We start from the raw sequence: 26,872 nt of genomic DNA, 5'->3' as shown, positions 1-26,872 counted from the left end.
GATTGTTCCCGATGTTGGGGAAGTCCAGGACAAGGGGTCACAGCTTAAGGATAAGGGGGAAATCCTTTAAAACCGAGATGAGAAGAACTTTTTTCACACAGACAGTGGTGAATCTCTGGAACTCTCTGCCACAGGGGGTAGTTGAGGCCAGTTCATTGGCTATATTTAAGAGGGAGTTAGATGTGGCCCTTGTGGCTAAGGGGATCATAGGGTATGGAGAGAAGGCAGGTACGGGATACTGAGTTAGATGATCAGCCATGATCATATTGAATGGCGGTGCAAGCTCGAAGGGCCGAATGGCCTCTACTCCAGCACCTAATTTCTATGTTTCTATGAATTGTGTTTTTTCAAGAATAAACAATAAAAAAGCCACACTAGCATAGCTGCAACCATTAGACTCAAAACTTTAATGACATGGTTTTAAAAGGTAGTCCGATGATTCATGTGAATCATGAATCATCTTATGAAATGCAATTTTGTGTAATGTCATAGAAACATAGAAAACATAGAAATTAGGTGCAGGAGTAGGCCATTCGGCCCTTCGAGCCTGCACCGCCATTCAATATGATCATGGCTGATCATCCAACTCAGTATCCTGTACCTGCCTTCTCTCCATACCCCCTGATCCCCTTAGCCACAAGGGCCACATCTAACTCCCTCTTAAATATAGCCAATGAACTGGCCTCAACTACCCTCTGTGGCAGAGAGTTTCCAGAGATTCACCACTCTCTGTGTGTGAAAAAAGTTCTTCTCATCTCGGTTTTAAAGGATTTCCCCCTTATCCTTAAGCTGTGACCCCTTGTCCTGGACTTCCCTAACATCGGGAACAATCTTCCTGCATCTAGCCTGTCCAACCCCTTAAGAATTTTGTAAGTTTCTATAAGATCCCCTCTCAATCTCCTAAATTCTAGAGAGTATAAACCAAGTCTATCCAGTCTTTCTTCATCATTAGCAGTTTTAGAATTATTATACCTAGGGGTCGGAGTCAGAGTCGGATACACAAGAAATCAAGGAGTCGGGTGTTTTGGGTATCGACTCCACAGCCCTGCCTCCATAGATGCTGCCTAACCCGTTGAGTTCCTCCAGAACTTTGCTGAATAATTCGGCATCTGCAGTCTTCTGTGTCTCCAGTATATAATTTGCTTCTCTGCCCTCCCTACACTCTGTAGTGACAAACTCAACAGTGGTTGAGCTTGACCATTGAGACATCACTAGGCTGGGGAGACCTGTGCATCCAAACGAAGAGAGGGGTAGACAGCAGCTTTTGTCATACAGCACCAGGATAGTATGTCAACACATGGATTGGGTGCTATCAGTCCCCAAACAATGTCCTGTACGAATGAATTCATTGAATATTGTCCAGTGCCAGCAGTTTCAGCACTGGGTGGCCACATTAGTTGACCTATGTGGCGTAACAATGGCCCGATCCAGCCATCCTATCCACACCGGACTTTGCTGTGGGAGTGCCAGTCAAGGACAGTTACTCATGTCAAGTTCCCAGCAGAACACTCAGCATGCAGCCCAGGTGAAGATCCTTAATATCTTACTGCTTGGCTGCCTAGAAGCTGGATAGCTGGAAGGAGCTTTGAATTTGGCCATGTTTATAAGAAGATTTCCTTCTTGCTCTGACGTGGGTTCTGTGAGACTCCCACACTGCTCCCCTTCTGCATATAAGCAACTATCCTCTTCAGCTGCAACCAGCAACACAATACAATCCTTAATAATGTTAGATTTTTTTTTAGACTGCTCGTTGTTTCCTGTCCTCGTGATGATGGGTCTGTGGGATCTTTTTTGTGGCCCTTAACGTATCATTGCAATTTGTAATTAAATCTTTTCTAGTATAGTAATGATCCAAAATAACAGATATTCTTGCAATTGTAGACAACAATCCAATTTTGTTTATACCCAAACGCAATCTTTATTTTAGATTCAGAAGATCCTTCCTTTACAGTTTTCCTAAATTTGCAACTTTTTAAACTTTCCAACAATTGTAGTCTTTTACTTTTGCTGGACCTCCTGAAATTAGATATCATGATTGCAAATATATATTAAAACATTGTTTTCCATCACAGAGACAGGATATCCTGATATGGATGGTATTGAAAGCAGAGTTTTTAAATATTTGCCTTTTCGGTAGTTTTTGCTGTGAATTTCAGGAACAATTAACTTAATTATTCAGTAAGGTAGCTTTCATATCTGCCTCCATTTATGAGTTAATCTTAAATATATACATAAATTATTTTAAAGCTATATATTGACCTGTGTATGGTAAATTGTTCTGTGGTAAATGTGTGTGTAATCTACCTTTTTACATTTTCTTGCAAGTGTGTTTTAAAAAAAAAAAAATTACCTCGTTCTTCTCCCTGGCTTGTTTTGTTTATTGAAACTAAACTTTGAATCATTTGAGAGGGAAGAATCTTATTTGAACAGTTGTGAGCCATTTACATAGTATGCCTCTCTCTCTCTCTCCTTCACTGAGGAGAGGAAGTAGGAATGAAACAAGTTTGTAAACAAAGCTACTCTGGTTAAACTAAAGTTTAAGCATTGTGTGCAGACATTGTTTCAATTCTGTTTTCTGTGTCATTTGTAGAATATCTTTCTCTATCTTCTAACTTTCTGAATACAATGTCTCATTTCTGCAGTTAATAGATTCTATGTTTATGCATTATCAACTGAAAGTTGGGCTTGGATATGAAGGCTGATTGTAAGAGTTGAATGCTGTGGCTATTTTCTAAGTACGTTGAAGTGTAGGACATAAACCAATTACGCCTTTCAGTAGGTTTCTGAGGGGGAGTACGTAGTGGAGTTTAGTTTTTCATGAAGCAGTGTCTGAGTTGCAAATTCAATGCGATTCATCTTATATCTGGCGTTTGGTATCTGTTAATTGCCACAATAAAATTGTGGAGATAATATGAGTTTGTATCACACATTCTTTGTGTATTGTGAAAGCTATTAAGAGTTCAACATGATATTTACAGTCATGCGATTCACGTTTTATTGCGGAGGCCATCAGCATATACATTCAGATTTTTGGAAAGTAAATCGGTGAACTGAGCAGTGTCTGATAGGTGCACCTGTATATGCACCTATGTAGTAGGAGTGGTATTTGAAGATGCTCTGGTACACCTTTCCAAAAGTTGCAACTGACTTAAGCAGAGCAGGTTAATTTTAAGTGGTGCAAGCTAATTATGTTTTCCTCCTGCTAAAGCATTCAGCTAACCAACAATGCAGCAGAAACTGATTAATACTACTGTATTATGTTAGCGTGCTGTGTAAAATTACTATGCTGACCTTTCACTGAAAGGACATGTGTTAATTGTACACTGTAATCACATGGTTATTTTGGGAGTGATATAATATTTAGCCTGCAATATTTGTATTGGGCCCTGGTTTGGGAGTTCTAAGAACAAAATTAATCTAAGAACAAAATGAATAGATGAATTGAGAAATGATTGGGGTCTCTTTACTTTGGATGTTGGGATTGATTCTGTGAATATACAATATTGCTTTCTGCCTATATCTTATTTCCTGACTGCATTTATTGCAATTCATAATATGCAGATATTTTTTACAAAGCACCATGAATGAGCTCTTCCCTTAAGACAAACAAAATTTGGTGATTAATGGCATTGTGAGTGGCTGGTGAACTTAGGAATGAATAGCCTCTGACCATAGAAAATGGCATTAGACATTTGATATTTACGTTTGTACCATGCAAGCTGTCAGTGTCTTGTTGGAGAACTAATAACCATAATGTCTCCACCTTTTACATTGTGAACTCTGAAAATTACCTCCTAGCTTCTCTTGGGGTGTAGGATTTATTCATTCTAAATCACAAGCTACAAGGGAACTGTAGGCTTGCTGTCAATGTTGAAAAGGGCAGTTACTAATACCGAAGTACTAGAGAAGCTATGCTGAACCACGTAAAAATAAATAATGCTGCCTGACCTGATGTGTGCTTCCATTCTATTTCTAGTGAATTTGAGTATTTGTGCGTCACTCTATCTTTGTATGTCACAAAGCACTTTCTCCCTGTGCTACCATGACGACGGAATAATAGCAAGTTGGGGTAATCAGTGATTGGCATTATCATCATAGCGCTCTGAAGCTTACTGCTGTATCATTATACCATTCCCATACACATATTTGAGAGAACTTTTAAAATCTTAATCGATTACAAAATAAGAGTATGTTCATCTGGAAAATACACATACTTAAAATGTAAAGCTTTGTTTATATTTATGTCTATGGTTCAATGAATATGTGTGAAGTGAGTTTTAGCATGTGGGTAACAATTACTTTAGATATTTTGTATTCATGCTAATTTATAATAGAATCTAGTGTAGCGTTGCTCTTCAAATTTATGGGTATATTTTAATTAAGAACTTGAAGGTATGTGGTACATTAGTATTTCTTAAAGAGGAAGCAAAACTACCCACAAAGGTATTACTTTTACACCTGGCAATTTGTAATATTTGTTTAGTGAATTTGGTTGTGCTTCCTGTTTTGTATTTGGTTCTAATTGCATATTTGCTTTTTTATAGGAACATTTATTTGCTCTTGAACAACCAAAATTAGAAGTTGGAGCTGAGACATCGTCGAGACGGGAACCACCCAAAATTAACCCCTTAGAGCAACAAGCAGAAGCATTTCTCAATGCTGTACTTCAGAAGAAAGGTAAAGCTTGGAACAGTGCCATTGTGGTCTATAGATCATCCATAGTTTACAAACGCCCATACATGCGAGCGTATGCTTGAAGACTGGAAGGATGAATTTTCCAGCTGCTGTGAGAACTAATTTTCAGCAATATCGTTGCATCTTGCAAAGAAATTTGAATGCCTGAGTTAAATGCTCTGGTCTAATTATGCGTTGCCGTTGGTTGACCTATGTTTTTATTTAAATATCATTTTAGGCAGTCGTATTAATGACTTGTGAACTGTTCAGGTGATGGGAATGAATCCTTGTAACTTGTGAATCCTGTATGTTGCTTGAAAAACACAAAGTACTGTTGTAACTCAGCATATCAGGCAGCATTTCTGGAGGATGTAGATAGGTGAAGTTTTGATTGGGGCCCTTCATGTTCCCCAGGGATGCTGCCTGACCCGCTGAGTTACTCTAGCACTTTTTTTACAGTTCCTTTGTGTCTCCTGCATATTCCTTCTTGTGAATGGAAGACTTAACATTGGATGAAAATTGTCTGAATTTTATAACCACCATGTAATCTGTCAATAAATAATTGTTAAAGTGGGTGTAAAAAAAAGATGGCAGCCTCTGACAGAGTTGACCACATAATTCCAAAGTCATCCAGCTAACTTATCAGGTTTCTTTCTCTCTAGTCATGGCCACAGAATTGCCTGCAGTTGGTTCTTTTCATGCACTGTCTCCTCTCGTATTCCCTGAGGTTCTATCCTTGATCCCTTCCTACTATCTAAAATAGTGAAGTATTAATAAAATAACATGAGTCCAGAAAATCTGTTGGTCAGGTGTTGCCAAAGTTCCATATGTGCCTGATTAATGGTGTTTACTGTATGTGGATTTTTGTTGATAAGGTGTATTAACAAGGAAGAGATAAGGGTATGTATACTTAGTTTGGCCCATAATTTTATTGCATAGTAGAACAGGGTCAGTTAGAGGGAAAGGGTTTAACATTCTTATCTTATATGCTTATCTTCACGCTACACCTCCATACATTGTTTTGAGGGTTTTATGTCATTGGTAGGTGTTTATTTTTTCATATTGCTAAGAACATGTGTAATGTGCTCAGAAAACAAATGTAGACTGTTTCTCATTTCATTTCGGTGAACTATTTCATTGTATGTTCTTCCTTGTCTTTAGGAAATGTATGATAACCCTGCACTAGATTTGTCTTGGGATCCAGCTGGCAGAAAGATTTATTAATGCTATGATTGAATATTTATTTTTACAATAGTAATGCGCACAGACTACAATCAGTGTTATGCTAAATTTGATATAAATGATATTCCCCGGCAATAGTTGGTTTTCTAACATTTTTAATGGTTTCAGCTATGTAAAAGATGAAAATATCGTTTTTTAAAGTGGTTGGTTAAACAAGTTTCTAAAACTAGAGGGCATAGGGGTAAAGTGCATGGGAGGAGATTCAGAGGGGATGTCTGGATACTCCAGACAAAGAGTAGTTTGTATTTAGGAGGAGCTGTTTAGGTGGTTTAGGCAGGAACAGTAACAAAATTGTGAGTGGCATAGAAACATAGAAACATAGAAAATAGGTGCAGGAGTAGGCCAATCGGCCCTTCGAGCCTGCACCGCCATTCAATATGATCATGGCTGATCATCCAACTCAGTATCCTGTACCTGCCTTCTCTCCATACCCCCTGATCCCTTTAGCCACAAGGGCCACATCTAACTCCCTCTTAAATATAGTCAATGAACTGGCCTCAACTACCTTCTGCGGCAGAGAATTCCAGAGATTCACCACTTTCTGTGTGAAAAAAGTTTTCCTCATCTCGGTCCTAAAAGATTTCCCCCTTATCCTTAAACTGTGACCCCTTGTTCTGGACTTCCCCAACATCGGGAACAATCTTCCTGCATCTAGCCTGTCCAACCCCTTAAGAATTTTGTAAGTTTCTATAAGATCCCCCCTCAATCTTCTAAATTCTAGCGAGTACAAACCGAGTCTATCCAGTCTTTCTTCATATGAAAGTCCTGACATCCCAGGAATCGGTCTGGTGAACCTTCTCTGTACTCCCTCTATGGCAAGAATGTCTTTCCTCAGATTAGGAGACCAAAACTGCACGCAATACTCCAGGTGTGGTCTCACCAAGACCCTGTACAACTGCAATTGCTATGAATGCTAACATACCATTTGCCTTCCTCACTGCCTGCTGCACCTGCATGCCTACTTTTAATGACTGGTGTACCATGACACCCAGGTCTCGTTGCATCTCCCCCTTTCCTAATCGGCCACCATTCAGATAATAATCTACTTTCCTGTTTTTGCCACCAAAGTGGATAACCTCACATTTATCCACATTATACTGCATCTGCCATGCATTTGCCCACTCACCCAGCCTATCCAAGTCACCTTGGAGCCTCCTAGCATCCTCCTCACAGCTAACACTGCCCCCCAGCTTCGTGTCATCCGCAAACTTGGAGATGTTGCATTCAATTCCCTCGTCCAAATCATTAATATATATCGTAAATAGCTGGGGTCCCAGAACTGAGCCTTGCGGTACCCTACTAGTCACTGCCTGCTATTGTGAAAAGGACCCGTTTGCTCCTACTCTTTGCTTCCTGTCTGCCAGCCAGTTCTCTATCCACATCAATACTGAACGCCCAATACCGTGTGCTTTAAGTTTGTATGCTAATCTCTTATGTGGGACCTTGTCGAAAGCCTTCTGAAAGTCCAGATATAACACATCCACTGGTTCTCCCTTATCCACTCTACTAGTTACATCCTCGAAAAATACTATAAGATTCGTCAGACATGATTTCCCTCCATAAATCCATGCTGACTTTGTCCAATGATTTCGCCACTTTCCAAATGTGTTGCTATCCCATCTTTAATAACTGATTCTAGCAGTTTCCCCACTACCGACGTTAGACTAACTGGTCTGTAATTCCCCGTTTTCTCTCTCCCTCCCTTTTTAAAAAGTGGGGTTACATTAGCTACCCTCCAATCCTCAGGAACTAATCCAGAATCTAAAGAGTTTTGAAAAATTATCACTAATGCATCCACTATTTCTGGGGCTACTTCCTTAAGTACTCTGGGATGCAGCCTATCTGGCCCTGGGGATTTATCGGCCTTTAATCCATTCAATTTACCTAACACCACTTCCCGGCTAACCTGGATTTCACTCAGTTCCTCCATCTCATTTGACCCCCGGTCCCCTGCTATTTCCGGCAGATTATTTATGTCTTCCTTAGTGAAGACAGAACCAAAGTAGTTATTCAATTGGTCTGCCATGTCCTTTGTTCCCCATGATCAATTCACTCGTTTCTGACTGCAAGGGACCTACATTTGTTTTAATTAATCTTTTTCTCTTCACATATCTATAAAACCTTTTGCAGTCAGTTTTTATGTTCCCTGCCAGTTTTCTTTCATAATCTATTTTCCCTTTCCTAATTAACCCCTTTGTCCTCCTCTGCTGGTCACTGAATTTCTCCCAGTCCTCTGATAGGCTGCTTTTTCTGGCTAATTTGTACGCTTCATCTTTTGTTTTGATACTATCCCTGATTTCCCTTTTTATCCACGGATGCAGTACCTTCCCTGATTTATTTTTTTCCCAAACTGGGATGAACAATTGTTGTAGTTCATCCATGCAGTCTTTAAATGCCTTCCATTGCATATCCACCGTCAACCCATTAAGAATCAATTGCCAGTCTCTTGGCCAATTCACGTCTCATTACCCTCAAAGTTACCTTTCTTTAAGTTCAGGACCCTTGTTTCTGAATTAACGATGTCACTCTCCATCCTAATGAAGAACTCAACCATATTATGGTCACTCTTGCCCAAGGGGCCACGCACAACAAGACTGCTAACTAACCCTTCCTCATTACTCAATACCCAGTCTAGAATAGCCTGCTCTCTCGTTGGTTCCTCTACATGTTGGTTTAGAAAACTATCCCGCATACATTCCAAGAAATCCTCTTCCTCAGCACCCTTGCCAATTTGATTCACCCAATCTATATGTAGATTGAAGTTGCCCATTATAACTGTTTTACCTTTGTTGCACGCATTTCTAATTTCCTGTTTGATGCCATCCCCAACTCCACTACTACTGTTAGGTGGCCTGTACACAACTCCCACTAGCGTTTTCTGCCCCTTAGTGTTTCGCAGCTCTACCCATATCGATTCCACATCCTCAAAGCTAATGTCCTTCCTTTCTATTGCGTTAATCTGCTCTCTAACCAGCAACGCTATCCCACCTCCTTTCCCTTTCTGTCTATCCCTCCTGAATATTGAATATCCCTGGATGTTCAGCTCCCAGCCTTGGTCACCCTGGAGCCATGTCTCCGTGATCCCAACTATATCATAGTCATTAATAGCTATCTGCACATTCAACTCATCCACCTTATTACAAATGCTCCTTGCATTGAGACACAAAGCCTTCAGGCTTGTTTTTACAACACTCTTGCCCCTTATGCTATTATGCTGAAAAGTGGCCCTTTTTGATTTTTGCCCTGGATTTGCCTGCCTGCCACTTTATGCGGCAGGTATCATTCAAATACCTGCCGCATCTGGACAGGTATTTGAATGAACAAGAATAGAGAGATATGGAATTAATGCAGGCGGTGGGATTGATTTAGATGGGCATGATGGTTCGCAAAGACGTGGTGGGCTGAAGAACCTGTTTCTGTGCTGTGACTGTGTCTAACTATTTCATTCAGTGGTATCTGCATTATGCTTCTTTTTAAAAATCTGGGTACTTTAGCACTAACGAAGTCAAGAAGAAGGAACTACAGGCCTTTACCTGCTCCCTTGTAATAAAAAATGCTGTACATTTCCAATAAAATACGTAACATTGCTTCTCTTGTCTTTGCAGATAATCCATGGGTTGTGGACCCCACCATTACATTTGTAGTTCGTGAGATTATGCATCAAATGATCAGGGAGTTTGCCGCTGAATATACCTCAAAAACTAGCACTTCTCAGGACTCTATTGTACTCTCCAGCACCAAGGACCAAAGTACATCCAAAACGCCTGTTCTCGGTGCATGTGCTCTAAACCCTGTTTTAAGTGAGCTTCTTATGGCTGACCAAGATAGACCATTGGATCTCACCGTAAGAAAGTCTAACTCTGAATCAGACAGTCAAGGTAAGTCAAAGTTAGTCTTTTAACTGTAATTTACTTTTAAAAAAGCTGATATACTCGATGGATCTGGCAACAATGGTAGAGAGGAATTAATGTTTTAGATCAACGACATATCAGACTATCAGTTCAGAGATAGGCACAAAGTGCTGGAGTAATTCTGCAGGTTGGGCAGTATCTCTGGGGAGAAAGGATGGGTGAAGTTTCGGATCAGGACCCTTCTTCAGACTGAAAATAGAGAATAGGGAACTGGAGGTAAGAAAAGGCCAGAACAAAGTAGGACCAGCAACAGATGACTAAGGAAGGATAGAGCCCATAATGGCCCCTTGTTGGATGGGGAAGAGGTGATAACGAATGGATACAAGGATGTGAACAGTGGAGCTAGTAGGATGCCCAGGGTGGGGGGGGGGGGGGGGGGGGGGGGGGGGGGGGGGTGAGGGGTAGGGGAGGGAATGCAGGGGTTACATGAAATTAGAGAAATCAACGTTCATACTGCTGGGTTGCAAACTGCCCAAGCGAAATATGAGATGCCGTTCAGAAGTTGAAGTCAATTCAGAGTGTTAATTCCTTTTCTTTGTCTATATTTGCTGCCTGGCTTGCAGTCAAGATTTTCCTTATTTTTTAAATCAATTTAATTATCTGCAGTTTTGTTTTTGTATTAGTGTTTAAAATACTGTGTTGGCAAGTGTGCAATTCCAGGGAAACACATTTGTGCATAGGCGATGCTTGCATTTGCAAGTGCTTAGGTGTTGAGCTCTAAGCCATTGTCGGTACTTTCACTGAAATATATTAGAGGATGGGACTTGCACACAACATAGACAAAGATCCTCACCTAACCTGACTCTGCTGCCTTCACTGCACTCCAGCACTAAACTTTTATGGGAAAACATGGGGGACTCTATAATTTCACAATTCATCTCTGGAGTCAATAATCAAAGGCAAAATGGCTGATCATATAGGAAAGCAGAATGTAATGAAACCTAGTCCCATTCTCCCTTTAAACACAATGGGTTCAATGGTAAAAAACAAATAAAATGTGTTGAAGTTTTAATTGGAATTACACCCAATTGTCTGGAAAGTTTGCCGGTCTAGCACCAGAAAAGCATCTTTCCTTGTTAACGGAGTCTCTTACTATGGTTAATATCAACTGGTCTTTTTTCCAAATGCTTGCCTTTGTTGTCTGGATTATCTTATTTTGTGGAATAAGAACTATATGTGGATCAAATTTCTTCTGGATGGCCCAATTTGAATTTTAAATTGTAAATGATTTTATTCTGAATTATATTTTTATTACTGAAACTAAATGTATTTCAAAATGATCTCTTCTCGTATACGAGTTGTGAATCTGTGGAATTCCATGCCACAGGAGGCAGTGGAGACCAATTCACTGGATGTTTTCACGAGAGGGTTAGATATAGCTCTTGGGGCTAACGGAATCAAGAGATATGGGGATAAAGCAGGAACGGGGTACTGATTTAGGATGATCATCCATGATCATATAGAATGGTGGTGCTGGCTCAAAGAGCCAAATTGCTTACTCCTGCACCTATTTTCTATGTTTTTATGATTATGGCACCATTAGGAAAGATAAGCGTACCTGATGCTGTAAATTGATATCTACAAGAGCAATTGCCCAGGAGTGTTATTCCATTCTGTCAAATGCAGTATTTGTATACAATTTTATGGAAACCTATGTGAAATTTGTTGAAGGACAAATGGAGGTTTCCAGGAACATGATTATCAATAGCTTGTATTTTGGATAGCATAATGGATAGAATTAGATTGGAATAATTATTTTTGCATTTTCTGAATTTCCCGATGTCCCATGGTTAACAAACACACAAATCCAAATCTATATCGATAATCCTGCATGTAATCTGGTCTTTCTTTTTCCAAAAGGCGATGTAGAAAGGGGCTTAAGGATTTGACCCATATGTAGTGGATGAGTGAGAGGGGAGGAGATGTTACCAAGGTGTAATATTAATGCATAACATTGTAATGCATAACATGTAATATAGAACATGATTTGGACAAATGGAATATGGCATCTTTTCTTATATGAACAAATTTGAGGCTCATATTTGCCTATTATGAAAAATAAAGGGTGGAAATTGCAATAAACAGGAATGCTAAATCAGTGTAAAGGATTGTTGCCATTTTAATTGGACCAATTAATTAACTGATGTATTTTTGAGAAAGAGCTAGATAAGTTATTGGCAACAAATGGTTTTGAGGTTGTTGGAAATATGGATGGGTAGTCTAAACTGAAAGTCTGCAATGGCTGAAATGTTCTATGGTGCAAGTATTCTGAAATTCAAAAATACATTCAAGAGTATCATGCTGAAATAAAATCAAAATGTAAAAAAAAATCTTCTAACAGTAACAGCTTGCAATTATATCGCTCTTTTTACATAATTAGACAACCTAAGATGTTTCACAGAGGATTTGTCAGACAAGATTTGATTGCTAGCCATGTAAGGAGATATGAGAGCAGTGGTGAACATCTTGGTGAAAGAGGTGAGTTAGTGTCCCAAAGGATGTATGACAGCACAGCAAAAAGGTTTGGGAGTTTGAAGAAGCAATTTCAGAACTTTGCTTTAGCTACCAGTGGTAGAAATTGGTATCGTTGGGCTGAAATTGAGGGATGCAGGGTTTGCGGGGATGGGGAGAGTAGTGCATATGAAGGAATTTAAACTCCAGGTTGAAAATGTAATACAAAAAATAGAAAATTGTTCAGCAGGTGAGGCAGTATCTGCATGAAAAGTGAAGCAGTTAACATATCAAGTTGAAGACCATCCATTGGAACTGGGAAGGAGACTAAAAAGAGTTAGTTTTAAATTGCAGACTGTTTGGTGATGGGAGATGAATAGGATCGAGAGAATATCTGTGTTAGGTTAAGACCAGGGTTGTTATGGGATGAGTTATTATTAGAGGCAGTAAGGCAGTGGCAAAGAGATGTAATATGTTACAAATAACAAGTTGATGTGTATAAATGCAGAGGGGATAAAAATATAAAGATCACAGACTGATGCACACAATCAACAAATTCATCATCCTGGGGTTATTGATATGTATTTCTTTCTGCAGATGGAGTGCTTGATCTGTCTACCAAGAAGAGCTCTTGTGCTGGCACTGTTTCTGAAACCAAGTTTGTTGATTGTTCCTCTTCTGCTGTTTTAGCCAAAGGGTAAGCATGAAAATTGTCTAAAATTATTATCGTCCTTCAAGCATTTCATCTTTTCAAGTACACAAATAATGAACTTTGTCCACTAATTTTAAAGGATTTCTCCTTGACTTCATCAGTGTAAGAGTTGCGACATTATTTTAGATATCTTCCATCATAGAACATTTTATCAACTCCTTTCGTAAGATATTCTAATTACATAGTCCTCAATTAAATATGGTAGACACAAAATGCTGGAATAATTCAGCGGGTGAGTTTTTGTGTCTACCTTCGATTTAAACCAGCATCTGCAGTTCTTTCTTCCTCAATTAAACATTCCTTACTTTGATTATCTTTTAGGATTTTCACCTGATATTTTCTTTATAGTCTTAAGTGTTTCAATATTTTCGTTGTTCTGATCACATTGTAAATGACATACAAGGCATAAAATACCAAATCCTGAACCCCCATGTATGATGAATGGAAATTTAAATGTAAACATTGCCAGCCTCTTGTTTATCGTGAATTGTTGATGCTTGGAGAAGCCAAAGCTTCATTTGTACCATACAGTGCTAGCCCAACAGAGTTTCTTCTGCAGTTCTTAAATCATACAAATACCTCCATTGGAATGAATGCTTTCTACACCTTTCCTGACAGTGAATTTCACTATATAGTTATATATCTGCAGACAAAACCTTGCAGAAATTGGGCCTGGAAAACAATCCTCATTTATTGGTTGATTTCTCAAAAATGATTGGTCTTTTTTGAGGCGTAGGTTTAAGTTTTATGGAAAAAGATCAAGGAATCAGATAGAAATTGGGTGGCACTGTGGCGCAATGGGTGGCACTATAGCACAATGGGTGGCACTGTTGCGCAATGGGTGGCACTATGGCACGGTAGCGCAGTAGTAGAATTACTGCTTTGCCGCCAGAGACCTGGGTTCATCCTGACTATAGGTGCTGCCTGTACGGAATTTATACTTTCTGTGACCGCGTGGGTTTTCTCCGGGTGCGTCAGTTATATCTCACATTCCAAAGATGTACAGGCTTGTAAGTGAATTAGGTTTGGCAAAATTGTAAATTGTCCCTAGTGTTTACATATTCTGGTGCTGCTGCAAGTAAGAATTTAATTCTTCTATCTGGGACAAATGACAGTAAAACGTGTGTAGGATAGTGTTGGTGTACAGGGTGATTGCTGGTTGGCAAGGACGCGGTGGGCCGAAGGCCCTGTTTCCGCTCTGTATCTCTAAAGTCTAAAGTAAAGTCTAAATCTACCTCTTGATAGAATTAACGGATCTTGGAACCATGGCATGGAATTAAATTATGACTTTTCCAAATGAATGATTAGGGTTGACCACTCAAAGTGCCACTAGATATTAAAATATTATGATCTTGGACACTGCTGTGATCGGGAGATTGCAATACTTCTTAGTCAGGGATGAAAATTTAAGAATGTTTATGTAGAGGTGGCCGGAGAAGCAGTTAGGAATATTAAGAGGACTAATGTAAAAGTAGGGTATAAGGAACGAGCTGCCAGAGGAGGTAGTTGAGGCAGGTACTATCACAATGGTTCAAATACATTTGAACAGGCGTATGGATAGGATGGGTTTAGAAGAATATGGGCCAAACACAGATGGGACTAATGTAGATGGGTTATGTTGCTCGGTGTGAGCTGTATGATTCTTTGACATCTATAACAAATATGGATATTTAAGATACTCTAGAATATTATTCTGGTGTGTTTTTCTATAGCTTAGACCAAGGCTGATTATTGTGATTCCAGTGTTTTGCCAATGTCCTAAAGTGAATTTGTGAACTTTCCAATGGTCATGATTTAGTATTACACCACAGTCCATCTAGTTTGTGGAGATACAAGGAACTACAGATGCTGGTTTACAAAGAAAGACAAAGTGCTGATGCAACTCAGCGAGCCAAGCAGCATCTCTCGAGCTGCCCTACTGAGTTACTCCAGCACTCTTTATCCTATTGTATATGGTTGTGAGTAGTCCTCTAATAATTACTGTTGTAATTTGAAATAGAAAGGTTTTGAATTATTGTCCAGTATGTTACTGGATGATCATGACCGGATAGCATTGAAAGAACCTGAAATCAATGAGTGTCCATATGTTGTGGAGCAGACCCTCTTCCTCATTTCTATTCCCTTTGGGGGGAAAAAGAGAAATTAGTGGAGTAGATTCACCTCTTAAATATACAAAATGAAAAAGTAATTGCACTTAATGCCATGACACCATTTGATAGTCTCCTTTATGCACCCACTTCCTCAAAATAACAATTGGCATCTTACTCTACATTACTGAAGTAGTACAGAAGTACTTCACTGTGAATGGATTAGATGTGTTCTGTATAAGGATGTTTGTTTTTCTGGGTTGAAATTTATTATTTGAATTACACAGAGATAGGTCAATCAAATAAGTAGTTATGTGCCCTAGAAGTCTGAAAAAGTGTCTCGACCCGAAACGTCACCCATTCCTTCTCTCCAGAGATGCCGCCTGTCCCGCTGAGTTAATCCAGCATTTTGTGTCTAAGTAGTTATGTGCTTTGTATTGAGAAAAATATGGGCAATTCTTGTATAATAAGCCCTACCTCCTGTGTGATCCTTTCCTTGAAATATTTTGAGCCAAATAATTAATTTGTAGAATCTCACTGTATATTGCGTACAATAAAACATTTAATAGATTCCATATATTCTTAAATAAATAATTAAACAAAATTCATGACGATACAAAAATATGATTTTGGAGCATTTGCTCATTGGTTTCAGAGGCTCATGTTTCCTTTCAGAGTATGATGCTTCATAGGATTGGTACTCGGCAAAATGGAACTGCTATAATTTAAGGTTCATCGGGTTCCTAATGACCACTGCCTGTAAAAAAATTGCAAGAGAGCAAGATATTGAACAATATTTGTTTTAATGTAACAACACTGTATTCTGGAATGGATCAGCTATTTGAAAACTGATTTTATTTGTAAATGATCCATAAACCCCACTGTTTCCCATCATATTTCTCTGGTGTTAGATTAATATCATCTTTCCACTCTTTTGAAAACTGGTTTTCCCTAAGGCTGCTTGGTTGGATGTTACTTTCACACACACACACCGTTGAAGAAGAAGTGAAAATGCATGTTAGTCTAGAGTTTCCTTATTGTGGACTTTGGGACTTTAGACTACTTATGTGTGCTTGTACTTTTCCCTGCTCTTTACCAAAATGCTGGAGATATTTGGCAGATATTGTAAATATAATTGAAAGACATCTTCAGTCATCTAGTTTACATTTGATTATTTACTGAATAGAGCAGATTTCATGTTTTCTTAATCATCTGCCTTGCTTATGAATATTACCTTTAGATAAGTACCTAGAGTCCATAACATCTTTACATGAGACATTAATTTCATTAAGATTCAATCAATGCATTAGGTGAAATTAAAAGCCCATGGAAAAACCTGAAGGAAAATATGCGTCAATATTAAGATTGTTTTTCCAGACAAAATATTCTAGCTGTACATCTCATTGCATCTTGTGGGTTATTGCTAGCATAGATTTATTACTCTATTTGTTTGCTTAATGAAAATTCTCGAAAATGCTTTGAGAATTGCTGAATTATAAAGATAGAAATTTAATGCCTAAATTATTTGTCTTAAAACAAAGTACTTACTGTATTTGAGTTGTCACTTTTTTTTATATAAGGAAGGCAACTTTCTTTTCAATGTTTCCATGCCCGAGACAGAAATCCATAAGAAACAGAAAATGTGTGTTGTTTACAGACATAACTAAACTGAAAAAAAAAAACTATTTGCAAATGAATTTGATAATGAACCTTGTATTTCAGTAATAAAACACATTTATGTGGCGGTCTCTAACTTCACGTGGTTTGTGAGGGTCAAGGCAGTTGATCATCATGTCCACTTGTGTTCCTGTGACATTGGACTGAGAAACTGAACAAGGCACATATTGTGAAACTCGAGTATGATACAGGCCAACCTTTGAAGAATTTCTGTGAGCATATTAAATGGGAAATAGTTTGGGGAAATATTCTAAGTGCCCAGATTCTGGCTTTAAATTCTTTACTCTCTCTTTACAAATAATATATAAAACGTTCTTGGAACCTATTTTCTGATGGGATTTTGCACCCTAAGTAGCACTGTATTAATGTTAATCCTATGAAGTCCTCTTTATCAGCATGCTACAACTTTACACAAAAGTAATACATTTACTCGTACAACAATATAATTACACCATGTTCTCATTTTATTGTTTATCCTGGAATATTTGAATATCTTTTAATTAAAATTATGGCAATGAATCTTTCAAGAGCAAAGTGCTGTGGCTTATAAATTTAGTTATCTTTCATTGCCCATCAGATTTGCAGGTTGAAATTTCAAAATGGACTGTCATATGCTACCGTTCTATTAATAGAGTGAATATAAAAGCAGTAACATGAATCCCAAATGTCTCATTTGGCTACTGCAATAAATATCCAGGCCACAAAGACCAAAGTGATAGTTTGACGCCAGGTATGCACCAATTAATATAACCATTGTTGGGTGGAAATTGGGATACTAAATTGACTTGGAAACAATTCTACCCCATTCATCTATTCAATGATCTTCAATAGAAAGTACTCTTATGTGGATGAGAGCAGAATGAACTAATTTGTAACCATAGAATTTTACCACATAGAAAGAGGCCATTTGGGTAATAATTTGAAAGAACTCTAATTAATCCTACTCTGCTATTTCCCTTTGGCCCTACAAGTATTCCATTTTCAAAGCTCTGTCATCAAATACCTTCCTGCACGCCTTTCCTTGTTCCCGAGTGGGCCATTGGGGAAAGTATCAGGTGGTCTTAGCATGGTGGAATTGTATACCCTGAGTCGTGGTTGCGAAAGTATTCACTGGGAATCACTTTGATCAGCGTGATGAAATTATTGATAACTTTCAGGTTGGGTTCATCAAAATAGTAATTTTAAATTGTTTTCATTACTGAAAAAAAAGTGAAATAAGTTGATGAAAGTGGGGTTTGTTCAAATGTTTTAATATATTGTGGCATTGACTGTTGTATCTGAATCTTTAGCTGACTCTTATTACTTGTTTAGAGGTAATATTCCCTTTGCATTTGTAGAGTGATAATGCATGTTAAATGTAATATGCAGCAAAGCTTGTGTGTGTGTGTGAGTGTGTGTGTGTGTGTGTGTGTAGAATAATCATGCAGGTCAATTCAACAGAAATTACTTCACTGTTAAAATACATTGGCTGCCCTTGCAGTTGTAGCTTTGGTATTTTGGAGGACTTCATCCCTCAGTTTAAGTTATTTCAGAATGTCAGCGAATATTTTCTAAACATTTTATAATTAATAGAAATAAATCTAAAATTGATGCAGAGGCTGAGGCTATTAAAATCTATAGATTCATAGTAATGTTACCCAAGCAAGGTCTTCTAAGAAAGGAGTGACCCCATCCATCCCTTCCTGCCTGTGCAAGTCCTGCTCACCTGAGTTTCCTTCCATCCAATCCTAGGCGTCCTGGGAAAACCGGACAACAGCAATGGGACAGCGAATCGCAAAGTGTTGAAGGAGTACTTCCAAAGTCGTTACGAAGCTTTCAGGCCGTGACACAGGACGGTTATGGATCTTCTGTTATTCTCAAAATACCAGTGACTCGATCAGCCCACAAGGGTGAGGAACCTATCAACAGGAACGAGGCATCTCCCACATCCAATTTAGGGCCAACTTCTCAGCACCGTGGGCAGCACTTAGTTCTAGCCAGAGAGGCCCCCTGGGCCAAACCACATTATGAGTTCAATCTGGAACATGCCAGCTTCAGGGGAAATGATACACGTGCCGATACCAAGAAACTTTCTTCGCACTCATTTACATTTCAGAGGGGATCAGTTCAGACAAAAAATGATGCAAAAAAAGACCAGGGCCATTTTGCTTCTGTAGATTTGAAGATACCACAGGTGCGAGGCATGGATCTCACTTGTGGAACCAATGCCACAAATCATCACACGTGTAGCTCTTTGCTCCTGAATTCACAGATTGAAAGCGCACTTCATAGGAAACTCAGAGTGATCCTCCCAAAGCAAAATCTGTGGCACAGGAAAGGGGTGGTGAATCTGATCGATGGAGGGCACGATTCCTGGGACTCATTTGTGGATCAGCCAACCTCCAGTAAGCATCAGGGCACATCTGAGCAAGAGGGTGACTCAAAGCAGCCCAGAAAGAAACGAGGACGCTATCGACAATATAACAATGAGATTCTGGAAGAAGCGATCACTGTGGTAATGAATGGGAAGATGAGTGTCTCAAAAGCCCAAAGTACTTATGGAATCCCACACAGTACCCTGGAGTATAAAGTGAAAGAGCGACTTGGTACTTTGAAAAACCCACCGAAGAAGAAACTGAAACTCGGCACTGAGCCCCAAGAGGCGGATGACGGGCTAGAACAGAGTCTTAGCAATTCTAAAGCTGAGTAGGGTTTTGTGTTGGTGCTAATACCTTTTTGGTCTGGGTGAGCATTAGCATAACAACAATTTAAAAAGACACCATGGACACCATGGTAGGGATGAAATTGGGGTGGGGGGAGCTTCTGCTATTGAGAGAAGCTAGAAATCTGAAGTTTAAAAAAAGGGAAAGCTGGAATAAGTTGTGATGAAAGAACATCAAGCCGAAATATTACCCCTTTGTGAATGCTGGGTATTAACGATTTCTATTTTATTTAGAGCAGTATTATGGTCCAGTAAATAGCAAGGATTGAAATATAATATTTTCCTGAATTCAATTTGTGCATCTTTTTGCACAAAGATGTATGAACTGTAAGTGAAATAGATTTTGGAATCGCCTAGAAAGTATCAGTGCAAAGGTCAACGGCGCTTGCAATAGGATCGCCACACGTATGTAGCTTTCTATGAAATTGAGTTGATAAATTGAACGTCGGTAACCTACAAGGCAGGGCAGGCACTTTTCATTATATAAGTGTTTTCTGTTCTACATCAGGACAAGAAATGCAACTGACTTGAAACGGATTAAGTTTACATTCTGGGCATTTCTATCCAAGCAAAGAAACGAGAATATTTTTTTAACAAACAATTTTCTGCCCGTTTAAATTACATTTCGGAATTTGGTATATTAAACCAGTCAGTGTTTTGAATTTTTAGAAAATGGGAAAATAGATTTACACTTTAATTTGTTTAGAGTCTGATGCAGAAACACATATGAAAATGGCTCTTTGCGTTATTGGTAGTTTTGAACAAGCGTCGAGATTTATTTCGTAGTGGATCAGAAATATCCAAGACTAGGCAAGTACATGGTTCTCGGCACTCAAAATGTAACATAAATAAAAGAAAGAATATAGGTCAGTAATTTCATCGTTTGCCTGTTTGATCTCCAACCTCCTGTTCGTGCGAAATTTAACTGGAAATATAGCGAGGCAGCAGCGTGCTGAGAATAAATATCACTGGCACCGATTATTGAGCTAATTGTATATATTTATTGAGTAACATCAATTCCTGTTTCTCTGTCCCCGCCGTTTTTAACTAAAATGAAACAGGCACATGCGGCAGCTTCTAACCTTGCTCACAGCGGCGGATTGACGGCTGCTGTAACCAGTCGGGGAGTTGCACTCTGTGCTGAACCAATCGGGGCCACGGCAGGCGGGATGTCTCGGGTCCCTTTCACCAAGGCTTGTGGACTCCTGGGATGTTACTGTAGTTGTGCCTTTTTTTGGGGGGAAAATGTCTTTTGATCAATTTCCCTAAATGGAGTTCAAAGGCAATGGAGTCATTGTGAACTGGAAATCGTCTGTATGAACTGTAAGTTGATTATAATGAGTAAATAGGCTCCAGAGAAAAAAGCTTTTTTTAAAAACTGTTCTCTTGCTGTTTGACCCAGATATTTAAAAAAAACAGACGTGCTCATTCACTTAGTCCTCGAAATTATTTATTTGGTAACTCGTAGCAAATCAAGATGGATTAGTGGAGCAAGAAGGTGAAATAGAAGCTTGGCTGTAGATAATAAAAGAACGTTTTGTTATGGCTACGCTTTTATTTGATATCATTGGGAACAGGCCTAGTTAAAAGGCAACGAGGAGCGGAGCTCTTGAAAACACACAAGAGCTTTCTGTACGGTCCACCTCTGTACGGTCCGCCCATCATCTCCGCTGTCCTTCCCTCATCTCTCCTCCCGTGCTCGTGTTAATCGCCAATATTTAAACCTTGTTAACCTGCTGGTGTTTCTTTTGAAAGATTGTTTCAATGTAATTAATAGTCAACATTGAACCCCCCACTTCACCCCTAATACTTCCTGTTTGACATGCTATTATATTAGGCGCATTGGTTCGATGCGAGTGGTCTAGCCTTATTTTAATTATGTTTAATTACTGTGAAAATATTGCTCCGAACAGCATCTTTAGACTGGAAAATATTTATTACCGATGAAATTTATATTTCCCAAAGAAAGAATGGCAAACATTGGATCTTTGCGCGCAAACAAGTTTTACATTAACACCATATAGTGAATACTAACACATTTTGTAAAATTTGTAAGACATTCTGAAGTTGGCACTGTTGTTTGATAATGTTTTGTGTAGTTGTTAACAGATCGGTAAGCGTCGAATATGTAGTGTCAGTTTTAAAATGTCTTCTGTCAGTGTAAATTTCATAACTTTATTAATATTTCGTATGAGAGTACTGGATTTAATTTGAAAAGTGTCAGGACTTAATGGTCTTCTATCCCACAAGAGGGCACAGTTGTGGCATGTACAGTTGATTACATACCAGGCTGATCTGAAGATGGCACACAATCTTTTCCCATCTTTACATCTGGATCTTAGAGGACGAGAAAGACTTTATAATTATATTGTTGCAGCTTTTTAACATTGTAAGGGAGCTAAAGTATATCTAATCTAGACATTTGGCCAATACATTACGTCTTTGAATGCCAGATAATATTTTAAAAGTATGTGCTCTGTATATATAAGAATATCAGTGTAGGGCTAGTATACACTAATAACTGGTGTAGGGTGAAAAGCTATTGTGTCGGTATAACTGCAGGATTAAGAATCAGAATTAGATTGGTAAACGGTTTATTTTGGAAGGTTTTATCATTTAATGCCAAATCTGTTCAAAACCTATCTTACAGGAAATATAGCAGGAAATTGGGGAAACAATATGAGGGACATTTTAAGTGTAGGTAAGATTTGTAGTTGTAAGTTGATATGTATGGTGCAATTTAAAGGTGTAATCTTTACATTGGATTGGATACAAAATTGCAATTGGAGTTACTGAGCAATGTGAAGGGTTTTTTTTAAACTGGAAAAGTGGATCATTATTTGATCTTGTTGAGAAATAAAATTGACTATTTCATTCTCTGATTAGGCATGCACTTAACTTTAGAACCAAGGTGCTATAAAGAATAAACAGTATTATAGTACAGTTTAGACACAAAATGCTGGAGCAACTCAGCGGGACAAGCAGCATCTCTGGAAAGAAGGAATGGGGTCGTTTCGGGTCGAGAACCTTCTTCAGACTGATAATAGTACAGTGTTTTGTGATATCTGTGAGAGCTAGGACTTGGCTGCTGCATCACTGCATTTTATCCAGTTTGTTTTCAGGTAAAGTAAAACATTTTGGTTAATCACTTCCTCCCACAAGGAAAGGAGGAAATACAATCTCAGGGTCATATATTGCTGGATTGCTATTGTAAACATGAAGAGTAAAGTTGCAGGGGCGTGTCTGGGTTGTAGGAGGTAACATCTGAAGAAAAATGAACCAAGGGATCTGAGGGAGGGCGGGATGGGCAGCTTATCTTGCAGTACTGAATAAAGCTTGGGTTGTTATGGCCTTTTTCTGAAATTCCACTTGCTGTTTTTAGTGGAAGCATACATTTTGTTCTGCTTCTATACACAGTGCAGAGGAATGCATTGGCCATTGGTACATTTGGCACCATTATATCATTTTGCAGCATTAATGGTACTTAAAATAGGAAGTTAACAGGTGGGGTGGGTAAATGGCCTTTTGTTGTCTATGCAGAGACATTAGTTTGAATTGTAGACAACTTGACCATTTCAGAGTGAACCTGTTGTTACAGTGGTGTTGTAGGTAGTTCTGTGTCCTCACAGTTGTAGTGTAATGGACATAGTCCTGATATTGGCTACTAGTTTTAGTTTTTAAATTGTTGATTTTTTTCAAAGGTATTTCATTAGAGTTTGCATGTACCTTTTTCAAAGGTGCTTCCCATAACTGCTACAGGGGTTTGCCAAAGGAGTTCTGGCATGATAATCGGCACTGTAAATTACCTATAGTATAGGTGGGCAGGTCTAATGGACATCTGTGAGAGAATAGATTACAGGGAATTTAGTGGGGGAATAGCTTTGATGGTATTTCTGACAGTCAGCATTACATTTAACTGCATGATGTCCGATATCATAAGGAAAGCATGAAATAATGTGAAGTCTTCAGACTTTAATTGTTATAATGAATAATGTTTTTACCTTTAATGTTTTATAGTTGCCTTTCATTCTCACTCATAAATCTACACACTTATGAGTCGATTCTTTTTGGGATGTACGATTTTGTAAAGTGAGCCTTTTTTTTGCGATAATTATAGCATAGAATAGTGCCTGTTTTGCTGTTAGATAATTGTTTAAATTTGTGGAATCATTTTCCTAATCTAGATTAGATTTGTATTCTTTTAAATTTACAATTGCATATAAGGTGGTCAGTGAGTCTGTGCTGGGCCCTATAGAGCAATTACAGTAGTCATGTTTTCCTCAATTTCCTCTGCAACATCTTTGACATACAAACTCTTTGCCATTAATTTGCTCTTCAAGAGTAAATTACATTAGCCAGTAAACCTGCCAGTACATCCTTGATGAGGAAGCAACCTAAAGTTCCCAGGTGGTGATGGAGAGAATATGCAAATGCTGTACAGATAGCATGCAAGATTAGTATCAAACTGGGTCCCTGGAGCAGAGGGGCAGGAGCACAAACTGCTGTGCCATTGTGTTGCTTGGCTGACATAAGAAATGGTCCCTTAATCAAAGCAGCATATATTGACAAAGGTGTTTGCTTTCATGAATTGTTAATAATCAGATGTCATTTGGCTGGACATAGCTGTTGTTGATTCAAATACGTTAACACTATAAGTTTCTCCAGTTTAAAAAATATATATATATATAACATAAAAAGTTGAAACCTTGACTCAATACGTTGCTCTTAATGTGTAAAAAAAATTTATAGTAATTTTATCCTTCGTTTGTACAGGCCTTCAGTGTTAGATGAAATATAAACATGGTCATTTTCAGTGGTTCTGCAGCCCATTGTGCATCAAAGAGTGATGGGTCTTTGCGCACTCAAAGCCTGATCTCTCTATTCTCCAAGTTCATGTTCTCGATTTTGATGAAGTATTAAAGAAGTTGACAAAGGAACAGCAGGTCACTTTATTTAAATGACTGAGTAGTTTCATAAAAAATAGTTTCTGCTGAAATGGAAGTTTTATTTTAAACTTACATTTTTCAAGAACAATTTTAGCAAATGCATTTTGTTTATTTTTTTATTATTTGAAGGAGTGATTTTTAGTGTCATGTGTCCCTAGGAATGCACCCAGGTTAGTGTGTCATTGAACTTGGATTAATCACTGTTTCACCTCCTGATTAGCGTATCACCATAACTTCATCTTTAAAAGTTCTTCCTTGATTTTAATTTCATGATGTAATGGAGGTTACTTAACTGAACACCTATTAACAAATATTTTGTTGGTATATATATGAATAAAAGGATCGGCCCCGTAATGCTCCCGAGACTACAAATGCAGAAACAAGTCCCATACATAAAGAGCAGAACGATACTTCAAAGCTGCAGTCTCTGATGTCTTTTAGAGTTCAGTCTTAATAATATCTTAGTGTTACGGTAAATTGCTGCAGGCATTAAAACTACCAGAGAGCTCTAATTATTTCAGTCTGCGTCTGTTGTAATTAAGGTGTTAAAGTAGAAACAATTTATGGACCAGAAGCTCAGATAATTGTGATTCTAAAATGAAATGTCTTGGACATTTGAATATGCCTTGCCTGCATTTTTTTTGATCCATTTCAAATTTTTAAATTGTGTTCACTGTGGTGTTTTTTTAACATCTAAATTGTAGATAGTTGTGCATTTAATAATTCTGAAGTAGGACAAGAATGGGAACATTTCCGGAATCTGACATTCGATTACAAAGGCTTGCATATGATCATCTTGGACAAAATGTTTGCCTCGGTTAACCAAGAGCATTGACGTTTTGTCACCTGATGTGACTGCCTTAAAAATATGCATTTGTACGTCTGTAGGAATCAATAAAGTTAAACATTTCTTCAGCCTTTCAAGATAGGTGGTTGTGATGTATTATCAAACATATTCTGCTGGGGATTTGATCTGAACCAAAAGAAAAGAATACAAATGCTAATGCTCACCTAGAACATAGCTCATGACAGTGAAATGGCTGATGGTATTATGCTGTGTTTGTACTGCGATTGTCTTAAAACTTCATATCTAATTATACAACTCCATTTTACTAATATATTAATATGAGAGTTGTCATTTTTCATCAGTAACCTTGCAGCCTTATTCATAACCCTTGATGATATATTGCAGGATCTATTTAATGTTTGTGTTTTGACACTGCTGTTTCAATTCCATTGCTAACGTGCTAATTGTCTCACGAGTGCTGGCAGAACTGCGTGATTACATTGATGTCGTTTTCTATGAATTCAGCATAAAAGATTTTGTGAAGTAATGGGTTTTGAAATACAGAAACATTGAGCAGCTTACACTAATGTGTAATTGCTGCCTTTTTTTTAATAGGCTGTCAGAGAAGAAGAGATTACCTCAAGGCCAAATGATTTGTATTTCTTTTGGAAATCAAATATAGAGAAGTCTCCCAAAGTATTCATATCCACCTCTCTGTGACTTCAGAAAAAAGTTGAATGAGATCTTATTTAATGCAAAATTAATTGATTGTGACTAGCTTGAGATTTATTAATTTATTTATCTATTTATTTATTTATCTATTTATTTATTTATCTATTTGTTTGTGTTTCTTGAAATGCATTCATGTGAAGTGTTTTATGCTTTATTTGCCAAACATGAATTTGAGCCAAGTGCTGGAGTTGTGCTATTTTCTAGCTTTTTTTCTCTCGGCAATGTTAATGTTTGAATGCAAAACATTTAAGATACTTTTTTTTAAGCATGTTTGTCATCTGGTCTTCAGAGTGTTATATTTGACAACTGAAGAGTTGTATTCACAGAAACCAGGCCCTAGCATAACTCATCTTGCTGTTTTAGGTTCTGTACTTGCATTTGCAAGTTTGAAACAAGTATATTTTCTGTTGGGATGCTTTTCATGATTTTGCCTGCATAATAAGGTTAAACATGTTGCTGTGACATTACTTCAAATGACAGGTACACCATCCTTTAATAGAAACGAAGTTCATTCTAAACAAAATTACAAAGACTGAAAGTTTGCCATTGTGGGGAAAACTTTGAACTACCTAATTGGATGTAATTTCAATGTGGCGAAGTATAATAGTGTTCACAAATGAAGATAAGAATCTTCTCTACTAGAAAATTAGCAAAGGCATCAATATAAGCATAATGGAAGATATCATGGTGTGATCTGAACTGTAGGTAAAGCAACCTCATTAGTTTGGCATCTACAGTCACAATCAATTTTATAATTATGGAAAAAATACATTTAACGCATGAAAGTTATTTAATGGAGTAAAGTTTCTATAGTCAGTGTAGTCAGCAAAGACCCACAATGTAGTACGCCGAAGTACGCCAACATGGTATACTAAATGACAACCTCATTAAGTTAGCCAGTGGGAAATGAAAATATATCTCTTGTGTTGAACTGTTTATGGTAAGGTAAAGT

General features: G+C 38.1%; 1 protein-coding gene across 3 annotated transcripts in view; it reads left to right on the top strand.

Moving 5' to 3' along the window:
* The window catches only part of lcor (ligand dependent nuclear receptor corepressor), a 74,940-nt gene that overhangs the window by 18,865 nt on the left and 29,203 nt on the right, over positions 1 to 26,872 (top strand). For all 3 annotated transcript variants that reach the window (XM_055647070.1, XM_055647069.1, XM_055647068.1), the window contains exons 2-5: positions 4,545 to 4,677; positions 9,522 to 9,794; positions 12,876 to 12,975; positions 18,486 to 20,778. In XM_055647070.1, coding sequence (XP_055503045.1) covers positions 4,545 to 4,677; positions 9,522 to 9,794; positions 12,876 to 12,975; positions 18,486 to 19,443 — 1,464 coding nt within the window. In that variant the 3' untranslated portion in view covers positions 19,444 to 20,778. The remainder of the gene's footprint in view (positions 1 to 4,544; positions 4,678 to 9,521; positions 9,795 to 12,875; positions 12,976 to 18,485; positions 20,779 to 26,872) is intronic.

This window comes from Leucoraja erinacea, chromosome 15 (genome assembly GCF_028641065.1).
Source record: "Leucoraja erinacea ecotype New England chromosome 15, Leri_hhj_1, whole genome shotgun sequence".
Classification (NCBI taxonomy): domain Eukaryota; kingdom Metazoa; phylum Chordata; class Chondrichthyes; order Rajiformes; family Rajidae; genus Leucoraja; species Leucoraja erinaceus.
Note: the sequence above shows the minus strand (reverse complement) of the source record. Positions and strands in the feature narration are given on the sequence as shown.